General features: G+C 43.3%; 1 protein-coding gene across 1 annotated transcript; it reads left to right on the top strand.

Moving 5' to 3' along the window:
- The first annotated feature begins 1,122 nt into the window (after nt 1-1,122).
- Nucleotides 1,123-13,656, top strand: LOC124010072 (receptor-interacting serine/threonine-protein kinase 1-like). The gene is made up of 11 exons (XM_046322409.1): nt 1,123-1,422; nt 1,745-1,954; nt 2,317-2,473; nt 2,665-2,802; nt 3,316-3,559; nt 4,961-5,110; nt 8,373-8,449; nt 8,653-8,728; nt 11,899-12,555; nt 12,717-12,869; nt 13,281-13,656. The coding sequence occupies exons 2-11, from the start codon at nt 1,797-1,799 to the stop codon at nt 13,574-13,576; spliced, it is 2,106 nt and encodes a 701-aa protein (XP_046178365.1). The 5' UTR covers nt 1,123-1,422; nt 1,745-1,796; the 3' UTR covers nt 13,577-13,656.
- Nucleotides 13,657-13,949: the final 293 nt, after the last annotated feature.

Genomic DNA, 13,949 nt, shown 5'->3' with positions numbered 1-13,949 from the left:
TCACACTCAACGTCAACAAAACTAAGGAGATGATTGTGAACTTCAGGAAACAGCAGAGGGAGCACCCCCCTATCCACATCGATGGGACAGTAGTGGAGAGGGTAGTAAGTTTTAAGTTCCTCGGGGGTACACATCACAGACAAACTGAATTGGTCCACCCACACAGACAGTGTTGTGAAGAAGGCGCAGCAGTGCCTCTTCAACCTCAGGAGGCTGAAGAAATGTGGCTTGTCACCAAAAGCACTCATAAGCTTCTACAGATGCACAATCGAGAGCATCCTGCCGGGCTGTATCACCACCAGGTATGGCAACTGCTCCGCCCACAACCGTAAGGCTCTCCAGAGGGTAGTGAGGTCTGCACAACGCATCACCGGGGGCAAACTCCCTGCCCTCCAGGACACCTACACCACCCGATGTCACAGGAAGGCCATCAAGATCATCAAGGACAACAACCACCCGAGCCACTGCCTGTTCACCCCGCTATCATCCAGAAGGTGAGGTCAGTACAGGTGCATCAAAGCAGGGACTGAGAGACTGAAAAACAGCTTCTATCTCAAGGCCATCAGACTGTTAAACAGCCACCACTAACATTGAGTGGCTGCTGCCAACACGCTGACTCAACTCCAGCCACTTTAATAATAGGAATTGATGGAAATTGATGTAAAATATATCACTAGCCAATTTGAACAATGCTACTTAATATAATGTTTACATACCCTACATTACTCATCTCATATGTATATGTATATACTGTACTCTATATCATCTACTGCCTCTTTATGTAATACATGTATCAATAGCCACTTTAAACGATGCCACTTTGTTTACATACCCTACATTACTTATCTCATATGTATGTACTGTACTCAATACCATCTACTGCATCTTGCCTATGCCGTTCTGTACCATCACTCATTCATATATCTTTATGTACATATTCTTTATCCCTTTACACTTGTGTGAATAAGGTAGTAGTTTTGGAATTGTTAGGTTAGATTACTCGTTGGTTATTACTGCATTATCGGAACTAGAAACACAAGCATTTCGCTACACTCGCATTAACATCTGCTAACCATATGTATGTGACAAATACATTTGATTTTTGATTTGATTCTTGGCACTCAGCATTAAGGATATAGATTGGGGGTGAAGGCCCTGCGATAGACTAGCACCCTGTCCATTCACCAAGCTGCCTCACGCTACAGAAACAGGATTTGTAGGCTCCTGCCCTATGAGCCGTTCCGGCTCGCACACGGCTACTTACGTGCTGTAGTCAGTGACTATTTGCATAGAAATCATATACTCCTTTCTCGATTAGCTACACTGGTCTGCAACTAACTTACACAACATATTTTTAGTTGTTTCACTATTGCGGAAGCAAGGCAAATCCCAGAACTATACGCCTACCCGTGGAATGAAAAGGTAGGTTATTTATCTATAATTAACGATTTAACCTACATATTTTATCCTATTGAATATATAGACCCATTTACCTTGAATATTAAACTTGATACATTATTGATGTTATCCACCCTATGTGTTGACAACTATTTAACAGAGCAAGTTACAGTATTGGATTTCTGACTACGTCTTTCACTTCCATATTCAGTTTTGTTTTTCGAGTCAATGTAACGCCGCTGAAGCTCCTCAGCCTACTCCTCCATTCGTTCGGAAATATATTATTGTTACTATTTACATGATGGGAGATTGTGATTGACCAGTAATAGAGCAATGTATCCATTAGTCTCGTATCAACGCTTGAAGGAAATACCGGACCGAGGACCGGGTAGCAAGCCATGGCTACTGCGCATGACTCCATCTACATGAAATCCGCTGACCTTATCAAAAAGGAGCCTCTGGACTACGGTGGATTCGGTACAGTGTATCTGTGCTATCACAAAACCCTCGGCCAGGTGGTTCTGAAGACCATCTACACCGGGCCACCGCGTAATGAGTGAGTATAATGGGCTATGGTAGAGAGGATGCCCCCTGTGTCTGTAAGTGTTGTGACTGTCAAGCTCTACTGAGTTTCATATTGCAGTCTAAACCAGGGATTCCTAAACTTTTTCACTCAGGGACTCCCTTCCAGCATTGGGAGTACCAGCGGGTAGTTCTAGGCAACACTTATCCTTTCGTTTGACAGAAAGGACGATAAAACAAGAGAAATTGGGTGCCTATAGACATGTTCCTGTAATGTCTATAGTGATAAAGTAGGCTACAGTAGGCGGCCCAGTTAATACTTAGGGATACATCTCCAAGTGAACATATTTCCCTAGCTCGTAGTCTTGACCAAGCCTTCCTCCCTCTCTCCCTCAGGGGCAGTAAGCAGTCCCTGCTAGAGGAGGGCAGCCTGATGAGCAGACTGAACCATGAACGGGTGGTCAAGCTGCTGGGAGTGATCCTGGAGGATGGGGACTACTCTCTGGTCATGGAGCTCCTCCCTAAAGGCAACCTGCTGGCCATGCTGGACCGGGTGAGAGGAGATCACAAAAACACTTAACTTAGTCTACAGTGTCACTATATGAATGAGGTTAGGTCCTGGACTCACTGTGGAGATGGAAGGTTTTCAAACAGAACTCCATATCAGATTTTCTCTATGTAATATCAACAAGCTATTTTTATCTCTGGGCAAACAACTTGTATATATGCCTGTCTTTTCTCCAGGTACCTGTGCTGATATCCATCAAGGGCAGGATCATACTGGAGATTCTGGAGGGGATGGTGTACTTGATGAAGAACCGTGTCATACACAAAGATCTCAAACCAGAAAACATACTGGTGGACAAGGATTTTCACATCAAGGTACAGCACACACTGTATAATATGCTTTATTACTGTTTATATCATTGACTTTACGGTGTGTGTGTGTGTGTGTGTGTGTGTGTGTGTGTGTGTGTGTGTGTGTGTGTGTGTGTGTGTGTGTGTGTGTGTGTGTGTGTGTGTGTGTGTGTGTGTGTGTGTGTGTGTGTGTGTGTGTGTGTGTGTGTGTGTGTGTGTGTGTGTGAGAAGTCCCACAAGAATAGTAAACAAGGACAAATTTGACCAACTGTTCAAATGCTATTTATTGGTGGTTACGGTTAGAATTAGGTTTAGTGTTAGGTGAGCTAGGGTTAGGAGCTAGGGGTTAGGGAAAATAGGATTTTGGGACTGAATTGTGGGTCCCCCACAAGGTTAGTTATGCAAGACTGTATCCATGTGCATCTGTGTATTGATGTCTCTGTGGTCGATGTATGTGTATGAAAATGGATGTGTGTGTAATCTGTGTATGCAATGCATGTACATGTATGAATATGCATGTCTGTATCTGTGCTCCAGATTGCAGACCTGGGCCTGGCCACCTGTCAGACGTGGAGCAGGCTGACTAAGGAGGAGTCTCACAGGCAGAGCCGGCTGGCGCGTCCTGGGGCTGGGGGAGTGGGGGGCAGGGCAGCCGGTACTCTGTGCTACATGGCTCCTGAGCACCTGGACAGCATCCACACACGCTCCTCTGAGAAGTCTGACGTCTATAGCTTCGCTATTGTCGTATGGGTCATCCTCACTGGCAGTGAGCCATATGAAAGTGAGTGTTGCTCACTCACTCTACAGAGGACTGTTGCATTCAAATGAATCTGATGCGATTTCAGCCATATATATATACTGAACAAAAATGTAAATGCAACACGCAACAATTTCGAAGATTTTACTGAATTACAGTTTGTGTAAGGAAATCAATCAATTTAAATTAATTTACTGGGCCGTAATCTATAGATTTCACATGACTGGGAATATTTATCAGAGATACATCTATTTATCAGAGATACCTTCAAAAAAACGGTAGGGGCGTGTATAAGAACACCAGTCAGTATCTGGTGTGACTACCATTTGCCTCATGCAGCACGACACATCTCCTTCGCATAGAGTTGAAGAGAGTTGTCCCACTCCTCTTCAATGGCTGTGTGAAGTTGCTGAAGACTGGCGGGAACTGGAACACGCTGTCGTACACGTGATCCAGACCATCGCAAACATGCTCAATGGTTGACATGTCTGGGTGTGAGTATGCAGGCCATGGAAGAACTGTGACATTTGCAGCTTCCAGGAATTGTGTAGAGATCCTTGCGACATGAGGTCGTGCATTATCATGCTGAAACATGAGGTGATGGCAACGGATGAATGGCACGGCAATGGGCCTCAGGATCTTTTCACAGTATCTCAGTGCATTCAAATTGCCATCGATAAAATGCAATTATGTTCATTTTCCGTAGCCTATGCCTGCCCATGCCATAACCCCATTGCCACCATGGGGCACTCTGTTCACAATGTTGACATCAGAAAACCACTCACCCACACATCGCCATACATGTGGTCTGCAGTTGTGGGGCCAGTTGGACGTACCGTCAAATGTTCTAAAACGACATTGGAGGCGGCTTATTGTGGAGAAATTAACATTTAATTATCTGGCAACAGCTCTGTTGGGCATTCATGCAGTCAGCCTTGCAATTGCACACTTCTTCAACACTTGAGACATCTCTGGCGTTGTGTTGTGTGACAAAACTTCAAATTTTAGTGTGGCCGTTTATTCTCCCCCAGCACAAGGTGCACCTGTGTAATGATCATGCTGTCTAATCAGCTTCTTGATATGCCACACCTGTCAGGTGGATGGATTATCTTGTAATAGGAGAAATGCTCACTAACAGGGATAAAAAGACAATTTGTGCACATTTGAGAGAAATAAGCTTTTTGTGCGTATGGAAAATTTCTGGGATCTTTTATTTCAGTTCATGAAACCAACACTTGACATGTTGAGTACATTTCAGCTCATGAAACCAACACTTGACATGTTGAGTACATTTTTTTGTTCAGTGTAGTTTGTGAACTCAGATATATTTTATAGTAAGAGGTCCTTTGTTCTTTTTTTATGAATGGATAAGATTTGAGATCAAATTTGAATGCACTGAATTAATATTGGATAAGTGGATTTCAGATGCTCGGAGTGAGGACCATATCTGCCAGTGTGTCCGTAAAGGTGATCGTCCTGATGAAGACCTCATCTCTGCTGATACTCCTGTAGAGATCACAGAGCTAATGAAGAGATGCTGGCATCAGGATCCACAACTACGACCAACATTCCAAGGTGCGTGTGCATGTGTGTAGTGAGATTGAGGCACAGGAATTCCTAAACACAGTACAATGTATTACAGTATACACAATGCCAATCAATACAATGTTATTTGTATGGCACTTTTTCCCAGCACAAATCATGAAACCCAAACCTAACCCCCTTGAATAGCAAGTTCAGGTCAACAGAAGCTTGGTATCTGAAAGGTCTGGCAATAGGTAACGGTGCTTCGTAGGAGGCAGTTGTTGTGTTCAGAGGGTCACTGTTTCGAGCCGAGTTTGGGGCAAGGAAGCAATACTGTTACACGTGTACAGACATGGCATTAAAAGGGGTGTATGTTTCTCTCACCTACACACACACACACACACACACACACACACACACACACACACACACACACACACACACACACACACACACACACACACACACATACATACATACATACATACATACATACATACATACATACATACATACATACATACATACATACATACATACATACATACATACATACATACAGTGGGGCAAAAAAAGTATTTAGTCAGCCACCAATTGTGCAAGTTCTTCCACTTAAAAAGATGAGAGGCCTGTAATTTTCATCATAGGTACACTTCAACTATGACAGACAAAATGAGGGAAAAAAATCCAGAAAATCACATTGTAGGATTTTTAATGAATTTATTTGAAAATTATGGTGGAAAATAAGCAAGGCGGCCTAGAAACCTGACTCGGTTACACTAGCTCTGTCAGGAGGAATGGGACAAAATTCACCCAATTTATTGTGGGGAGCGTGTGGAAGGCTACCCAAAATGTTTGACCCTTTTCACGGGTGTCGTTGGAAGTAGACCAAAGTGCAGCGTGGTGAGCATACATTTCTCCTTTTATTTAAAATGTCACCAACAAAACGAGAAACAAAAAACAACCGTGAAGCTCACAGGGCTATAGTGCCACTAACAAAGATAACTACCCACACTGAAAGGAGAGAAAAAGGGCTACCTAATATGATTCCCAATCAGAAACAATGATAGACAGCTGCCCCTGATTGAGAACCATACCTGGCCATCACATAGAAACACAAATCATAGAAATAAAGGACATATTATGCCCACACAAACCACACCCTGACCAAACCAAAAAGAGACATAAAAAGGCTCTCTAAGGTCAGGGCGTGACAGTACCCCCCCCAAAGGTGCGGACTCCGGCCGCAAAACCTGAACCTGTAGGGGAGGATCTGGGTGGGCATCTATCCGCGGTGGCGGCTCTGGTGCGGGACGTAGACCCCGCTCCACCTCTGGCTCACCCCGCTTTGGTGGCGCCTCTGGTGTGAGGACCCTCGCCGCCGACCACGGACTGGGGACCCTCGCTGCGGGCCCCGGACTGGGCGCCGACGCTGGGGGCTCCGGACTGGAGGCCGACGCCGGGGGCTCCGGACTGGAGGCCGACGCCGGGGGCTCCGGACTGGAGGCCAACGCCGGGGGCTCCGGACTGGAGGCCGACGCCGGGGGCTCCGGACTGGAGGCCGACGCCGGGGGCTCCGGACTGGAGGCCGACGCCGGGACTCCGGACTGAAGGCCTTGCCATGGATCATCACTGGAGGCCGTGCCATGGATCATCACTGGAGGCCGTGCCATGGATCATCACTGAAGGCCAATGCCGGGGCCCGGACTGGATCATCACTGGAGGCTTCTTGCCATCGATCATCACTGGAGGCTTCGTGCCATGACTCCTCACTGAAGGTTTCTTGCCATGGATCATCACTGGAGGCTTCGTGCCATGGATCATCACTGGAGGCTTTGTGCCATGGATCATCACTGGAGGCTTCTTGCCATGGATCATCACTGGAGGCTTCGTGCCATGGATCATCACTGGAGGCTTCTTGCCATCGATCATCACTGGAGGCTTCTTGCCATAGCTCATCACTGGAGGCTTCGTGCCATGGATCATCACTGGAGGCTTCGTGCCATGGATCATCACTGGAGGCTTCGTGCCATGGATCATCACTGGAGGCTTCGTGCCATGGATCATCACTGGAGGCTTCTTGCCATGGATCATCACTGGAGGCTTCTTGCCATGGATCATCACTGGAGGCTTCTTGCCATGGATCATCACTGGAGGCTTCTTGCCATGGATCATCACTGGAGGCTGTCCCTGATATATATAGAGAGAGACTCTCTACCCGGCACATCATGAAGAGGACTGGCCACCCCTCAGCCTTGTTCCTCTAGGTTTCTTCCTAGGTTCCTGCCTTTCTAGGGAGTTTTCCCTAGCCACTGTGCTTCTGTAATGCTTGCTGTTTGGGGTTTTAGGCTGGGTTTCTGTATAAGCACTTTGTGATATATGCTGATGTAAAAAGGGCTTTATAAATAAATGTGATTGAATTTGCAGAGCACTTATAACTTGTACATTTCAACACATATTCAAAACTACTGCAATATCCAGCATATTGGTACATGCAGATCTCTTCACAAGTCAACCTTGGACCTACGAATCAATTAGTACTGCAACAAGCATCAATTCAAGAGAGCCCATGGCATTCACAAGTCTAATGTTGCATCATGGTCTAATACTGTCATGAGAATTTTCATAACTATCAATCAATAGCTTTGACCAATCCCAGAGGTTTGTAAGACCATGGGTATCATAATAATAATTAGGCAAAGACTCAGCTTTATGCAAAAGATTAGTACAGTTTATTCAGAGAACGTTCTGAAGTCCATTATACAAAGACATCCATTTTATAGCTACGCACATACTTCCACAAAGACAGTAGGTATCCTTCGCACATACATACACACAAGCAGATATCCTATGCACATACATACACACAAACAGTTGGTGAGTTATATCCTTCTCCATAGTTCTCACCACTGTTTATCACTACCCAGCCGACAGTTCCATTTCCCCGAGATTAGGGGAACCTTGAGAAGTACTCCCTATGCTATCATAAGTTTCCCAGAGGCCTAGCCAGGTCGGTCCAAACACAGTTGAATTGTTCTGTTTTTTTTCTTTGGCACACACATACAAGTTCAAATCCTAAACTACGCCTTGCTCAGACACTCTGTGTTTTACCACTATACAGATACATTGTTAAATCTAATTCTGACTAAAACTACACACATCATCAGATTATAATTTTATGATTCTAATAAATTTCATACAATTATAAGGTTTCAGAGTGGAATTATTTTATCATTATCTTTTATCAGACTATTCTGTGGCTGTTGCTATGTTAGTCATATGACTCCTCTGATTTCACATGTTCTCTATACAGAGGGCTACAACACCTTCCTGCCCGTCTACAGGGAGAAGTTAGAGCCAGATGTAGAGAGGGACTCACTTGGTCTCAGAGTAAGTTGCTTGTGTGAACAAAGTGACAGCATTGTCATGAGTACATTATTGAATGAACCAAGTGCACAACAAATCAAAGACCAAAACAAATACAGTAACTAAATGAAAGATATTAATGGGTGTTTAATATTACCATAATATTACCAAATATATCATAAGGTCCATAACACTTTTTTAAACTGATCTGTTTCATTGGCATGCAGGACTTGTACGAGGGGCCAGAGGAGCTGGTGGAGAAGATGAAATCTTTATCCATGTCCCCCGAGAGCCTTAAAGCAGGTGAGCAGTCTGAGCACAATGTGAGGCAGGCTTCATGACCCTGGCCCTCTATAGCTCTCAGTCTTACAAGTCTACACCGCTCTCTGCATCTTTATACATGACGTACACCTCCGGACCACTATGTCTTTCAACTCCACTCACTGCCTTGTTAAACAGTGTCGGCGTGGTGTAGGCTTTGTCAAGTTGAATATATAATATAACTTTGCCTGAGCCCACGGATTCAAAAGTTTGGACAAAGTGCACTGAACTATTGGACATGAATGAAAAGGGATACAACAATTCAATGGGATGGGATGCACAAAGACCTTTACTTGAACAGCAAATCCCCTTATAGTTTGGGATATCTTTAAATGTACCTTCAGGGGTCATTCAATATTCATCAATAATAAAAAGATGTTTCTGGCTAAAGAAACAAGACTAACAAGGGAAATCCATGAACTAATAGTACAGGTAGATGGCAATAAAAACAATAGTACAGAGATGCAAAATAAGTTAGAGGAAAATCAGAAAGAACTTGAGGAACTTATTCAAGAACGATCAAATGTAATCTATTACAAAAATGAAGTAAACTGGATGGAATATGGAGAAAAATGCACAAAATTCTTCCCGAATCTCCAATACAGGAACGCTAAAAAAAATAATTGCAGAAACTCGTTACTGATGACGGGGAGTCATCTATGATTCTCTGAATTGTATTTTATAAGAGGAAACTAATTATTTTAGGCAGATGTTCTCTTTTCCGTCTCATCCTCTCCCACTGAATGAAGATTACGGGAAGGAATTCTTTCATAATAATATAAAAAATGGAAAATTAACTAAATGTACAGAAATATCAGTGCAAAGGCCAAATTACAGAGGAATAACTTTTTGAGGCTATTAAATCATTTCAGTCTGGAAAAACCCCAGGGCTTGATGGCATACCGGCAGAGGTATATCAAGTATTTTTTGATATACTAAAAGCTCCATTGTTAGATTGTTTTAACTACTCCTATAGAAATGGTAGTCTGTCAGGTACTCAGCAGGAAGGTCCGATTTCTCTATTATTAAAACAAGACCCAAATATAAAGACCCGATCTATCTAAAGAACTGGAGGCCCCTTACACTTGCAAAATGCATAGCACTCAGATTTAAAAGGGTTTTACCAGGTATTGTTCATCCTGATCAGACAGGTTTGTTACATGAATGATACATTGGAGATAATATACTACAACTACTAGAAATAACAGAACATCATGAAACCTATAAGCAGCCAGGAATTATATTTATAACAGATTTTGATAAAGTAAGACCAAAACATTATTTATTTATAAATGCCTGGATGTTTTCAATTTCATTAATTCTCTTGTAAAGTGGGTAAAAAAAATAATGTATAGCAACCCCAGGTGTAAAATAGTAAATAACAGCTACTTCTCAGAGAGTTTTGAATTGTCAAGAGGAGTTAAACAAGGGTGTCCCCTGTCACCATATATATTCGTTATGGCCATCGAAATGCTAGCTATTAAAATCAGATCCAATAAAAACAGAGGATTAGAAATCCAGGGCTTAAAAACAAAGGTGTCCATGTATGCTGATGACTCAAGTTTTATGTTAAGTCCGCAAGATAGATCCCTGCAATGTCTCATTAAAGATCTAGATAACTTTTCTGCACTCTCTGGACTACAACCTAATTATGAAATGAATGATAAATTATGAAGTGTACAATATTACGTATTGGATCCTTAAAAATAAAACTTTTACATTACCTTGCAGCTTACTTATAAAATGGGCTGATGTTTAAGTAGACATACTCTGTATTCATATCACAAAAGATAGAAATAAATAAGCTCTACACAATGAATTTCAATAGAAAACTTGTAAAAATAGACAAGATCCTGCAACCATGGAGAAGTAAATACCTGTCTATTTATGGAAAAATTGCCCTGATTAACTCCTTAGTCATATCTCAGTTTACTCACTTACTTATGGTGCTGCCTACTCCTGATGATTTGTTGAGCTTTTTTTTCTCGCTTTATCTGGGACGCTAAACCAGACAAAATAAAACGCACCTATCTATATAATGCATAGGAATTGGGTGGGTTGAGATTGTTAATTATAAAAGCACTAAACCTCTCTCTAAAAGCTTCATTCATTCAGGATCATAAAGGATCAAAACTGTCTTTTTCAAACAAGCATTGGAGGAATAAAAAAAGATAGCATAAATAGGAAAAATATATACCAGTTTCATTTGAGGACCAGGATGTTGACAACTGTGCCATACAGATGACAAAATAGTTGGGAAGAGATTTTTGATGTACCGATTCCATGGTACATGGTATATGAGTTGATATATAAAACAATGCAACAGCTAAAATTATTTACAGAATTCTTGCCACCAATTTTTTATTTTTTTATTTGGGGCGTAAAATCATCGAAGGGCCACTCTTAGTAAAAGTATTTATCTTCAACACGCAATCTGTAGATTCTATTCGATTAGATAGATTGAAATTGTATGTTAAACATATGTGAAAGATATTTGTTGTGTAGAAACACAAAGTGGGTGGCCAGCAGAGATAGATGGGATGGGCTGAGGGAAACTGAGGGTTGGTATGTGGAATTGGAGACAAGAGGGAGCAGAGTTGCTGTGTGAGAGAGAGAATGATGGTCAAAAGATAAAGGGGGAAAAAAGTCTAAATAAAACATAATAAAAGTAGATTTGAATGAAACTAAGTGGTAGTGTTTTATACAACTAATCTCAAATGGTTGAGGGACAGCTATTGGGGAACTGTGGGGGGGATCTTGGAGGGTTCGGGTTTCCCAAGATTGTGATCATGAAAAAGGAAATGAAGACATTTTATATCACTATCATGCACACGCACCCTCACACATAAGGATGGCTCTGTTGCATGTTTGATGCATGTTTGATAGTGTCTTGATGCTGTAGTGTTTGTCCTTCATGTTATAATACTTTAATGTTACCACTTCCTTGTGTTTTTTGTAATAAATAATAAAACAAAATTTAAAAGACCTTTACTTGAGATCTTTGCCCATTTCTAGATTTCCCATTCAAATCTCTCACTCTCATCAATAATCAAACCATTAATATGACAAGTTGGATCTTTATACAACAACACATGGATCTTAATTTAGAATTCAGCTATTCAAAATGAACCCTCTACCCCTTCTCCCTATAGACCAGCTGGCTCCCTTACTGAGCTCAGACAGTGCTAGGGCTGTTCGTATAGAGGCTGGTCCAGTGGAGGCCTGCATCGAGGACCTGAACCTCTTCCTCCCCTGTGAGCACTCCCTTATCCAGCCAGATGTCCAGGCCCTCAGCCCCAACTCGGGCATGGAGCTCAAAATGGTCAACGAACTCTCTGCCCTGGAAGTCAAACGAGCCCAGCAGTTGGAATATCACAAATACGCCAGCTACAGCCAGATGGACCAGCTTGACTTCAGCCCCTACCATAATCCTCACCCTTCCACCCCACAGCGCCTCAGCTCACAGGACCCCACCGCCAACAGAGAGCTCCCCAAAACCCAGGCCGTCCAGCCCAGCAGCGTGGAGGTGAACCCCCACCGCCGTCTTTCTAGCCAAGGAGTGTACAAGGCCGCGGACCCCTCAGGGGCCACCACACCCAGGTGCCAGCTTTCCAGCCACATGCCTGAGTCCTCCAGCAGCCCCTCTCTAAGCCAGGGCAAGTACTCTCCCCAGCAGCAGTATCCCAATGCCCAGTACCACCGCCTCCAGTCCTGGCCAGCCTACCCAGTGCCAGAGTCAGCTGCCCCAGACCTCACTGCAGGGCTGCGCCTGAACTCGTGTGCCATGGTTAGACCTCCACAGGACCCAGGTAGGGGTGAAGCACAGCGATTACAGTGCTTGATACCACTATTACCATTATTAAAGATGATGCAGATTCCCCAATCAGTGTGATAGCGATCTACCACTTCAATTAGAAAAGCATTTATGAGAAACCGTGTGTGTGTGTGTGTGTGTCTGTGTTGGTTTCAGGAGGCCTGTTCATCCAGAATGCCAGAGGGATCCAGATAGGGAGCAACAACATACTCAGCATCAGGGACCACAAGTCTTACAGCAGGTCAGCCAGCTCTCTCTCCAATGGGGCAAACTCACACTCTCTACTCAAAGAGACCCTGCAGATGAACGGTAAGAATAGAAACCTGCAAAGAGGAGCCTACTTCCTGAAAATAGACATCTTTCTATGTCATGTTTTCTACTTTTAGTCCCATATTTTGTATCTAGCCACAATATAAGGATTCTTACATTGTTTGTTTACTGGAATGAATGGAAAGGCGTCAAACACATTGTTTCCATGTGTTTGATACCATACCAGCCATTTCAATGAGCCTGCCCTCCTATATCTCTTCCCAACAGCCTCCTCTGTTGGGGTTATAGTTCAACTAAGACCATGGGGCATGAATAACTGGTATTATTTAACAGTAAATTGCTATGTATCATTAATTGACATTAAATTATCAAAAACCCTTATATCACAGACAAGGGTCTTTAACTTCCATTTTACACAATATGTTCTGTTGTGTCCTGTCCCGTGTTCAGAGGACCAGGCAGTGACTGAAGAGCACCTTGATCTCCTGAGAGAAAACATCGGGAAGGAATGGAAGCGCTGTGCCCGTCGTCTGGGCCTGAGCGAGGTGGAGGTGGACACCATCGACCAGGACTACCATCGTGACGGATTGCCTGAGAAGGTGCACCAGATGCTGGAGCGCTGGAGGATGAAGGAGGGCTATGTGGGCTGCACAGTGGGCCAGCTCTGCAGAGCACTGGAGAACTGTGTCAAAGTAGACCTGGTAAAGAAGCTTCTTCATGCCTGCAGGACCAATACTTTTCCATAGGTACAGTAGACTACCTATTCCAGTACCCCCTACCCCTAACCCAGAAAGAGACTTTCTACTCCAGTACAGGTTATACGGAACCAAACCGGCTGCACACGTGTGCAATCATGCATACATTTATTTTGTCCCCCCACATCAAATGTGATTACGACACGCAGGTTAAAATATCAAAAACTCTGAACCAATTACATTAATTTGGGGACAGGTCGATAAGCTTTAAACATGTATGGCAATTTAGCTAGCTAGCTTACACTTGCTGTTGCTAGCTAATTTGTCCTGGGATATAAACATTGAGTTGTTATTTTACCTGAAATCCACAAGGTCCTCTACTTCGACAATTAATCTACAAATAAAAACGGTCAACCGAATCATT

The sequence above is a fragment of the Oncorhynchus gorbuscha genome, linkage group LG22 (assembly GCF_021184085.1).
Source record: "Oncorhynchus gorbuscha isolate QuinsamMale2020 ecotype Even-year linkage group LG22, OgorEven_v1.0, whole genome shotgun sequence".
Classification (NCBI taxonomy): domain Eukaryota; kingdom Metazoa; phylum Chordata; class Actinopteri; order Salmoniformes; family Salmonidae; genus Oncorhynchus; species Oncorhynchus gorbuscha.
The sequence above is the reverse complement of the archived record's forward strand: the minus strand, read 5'-3'. Positions and strand labels throughout refer to the sequence as shown.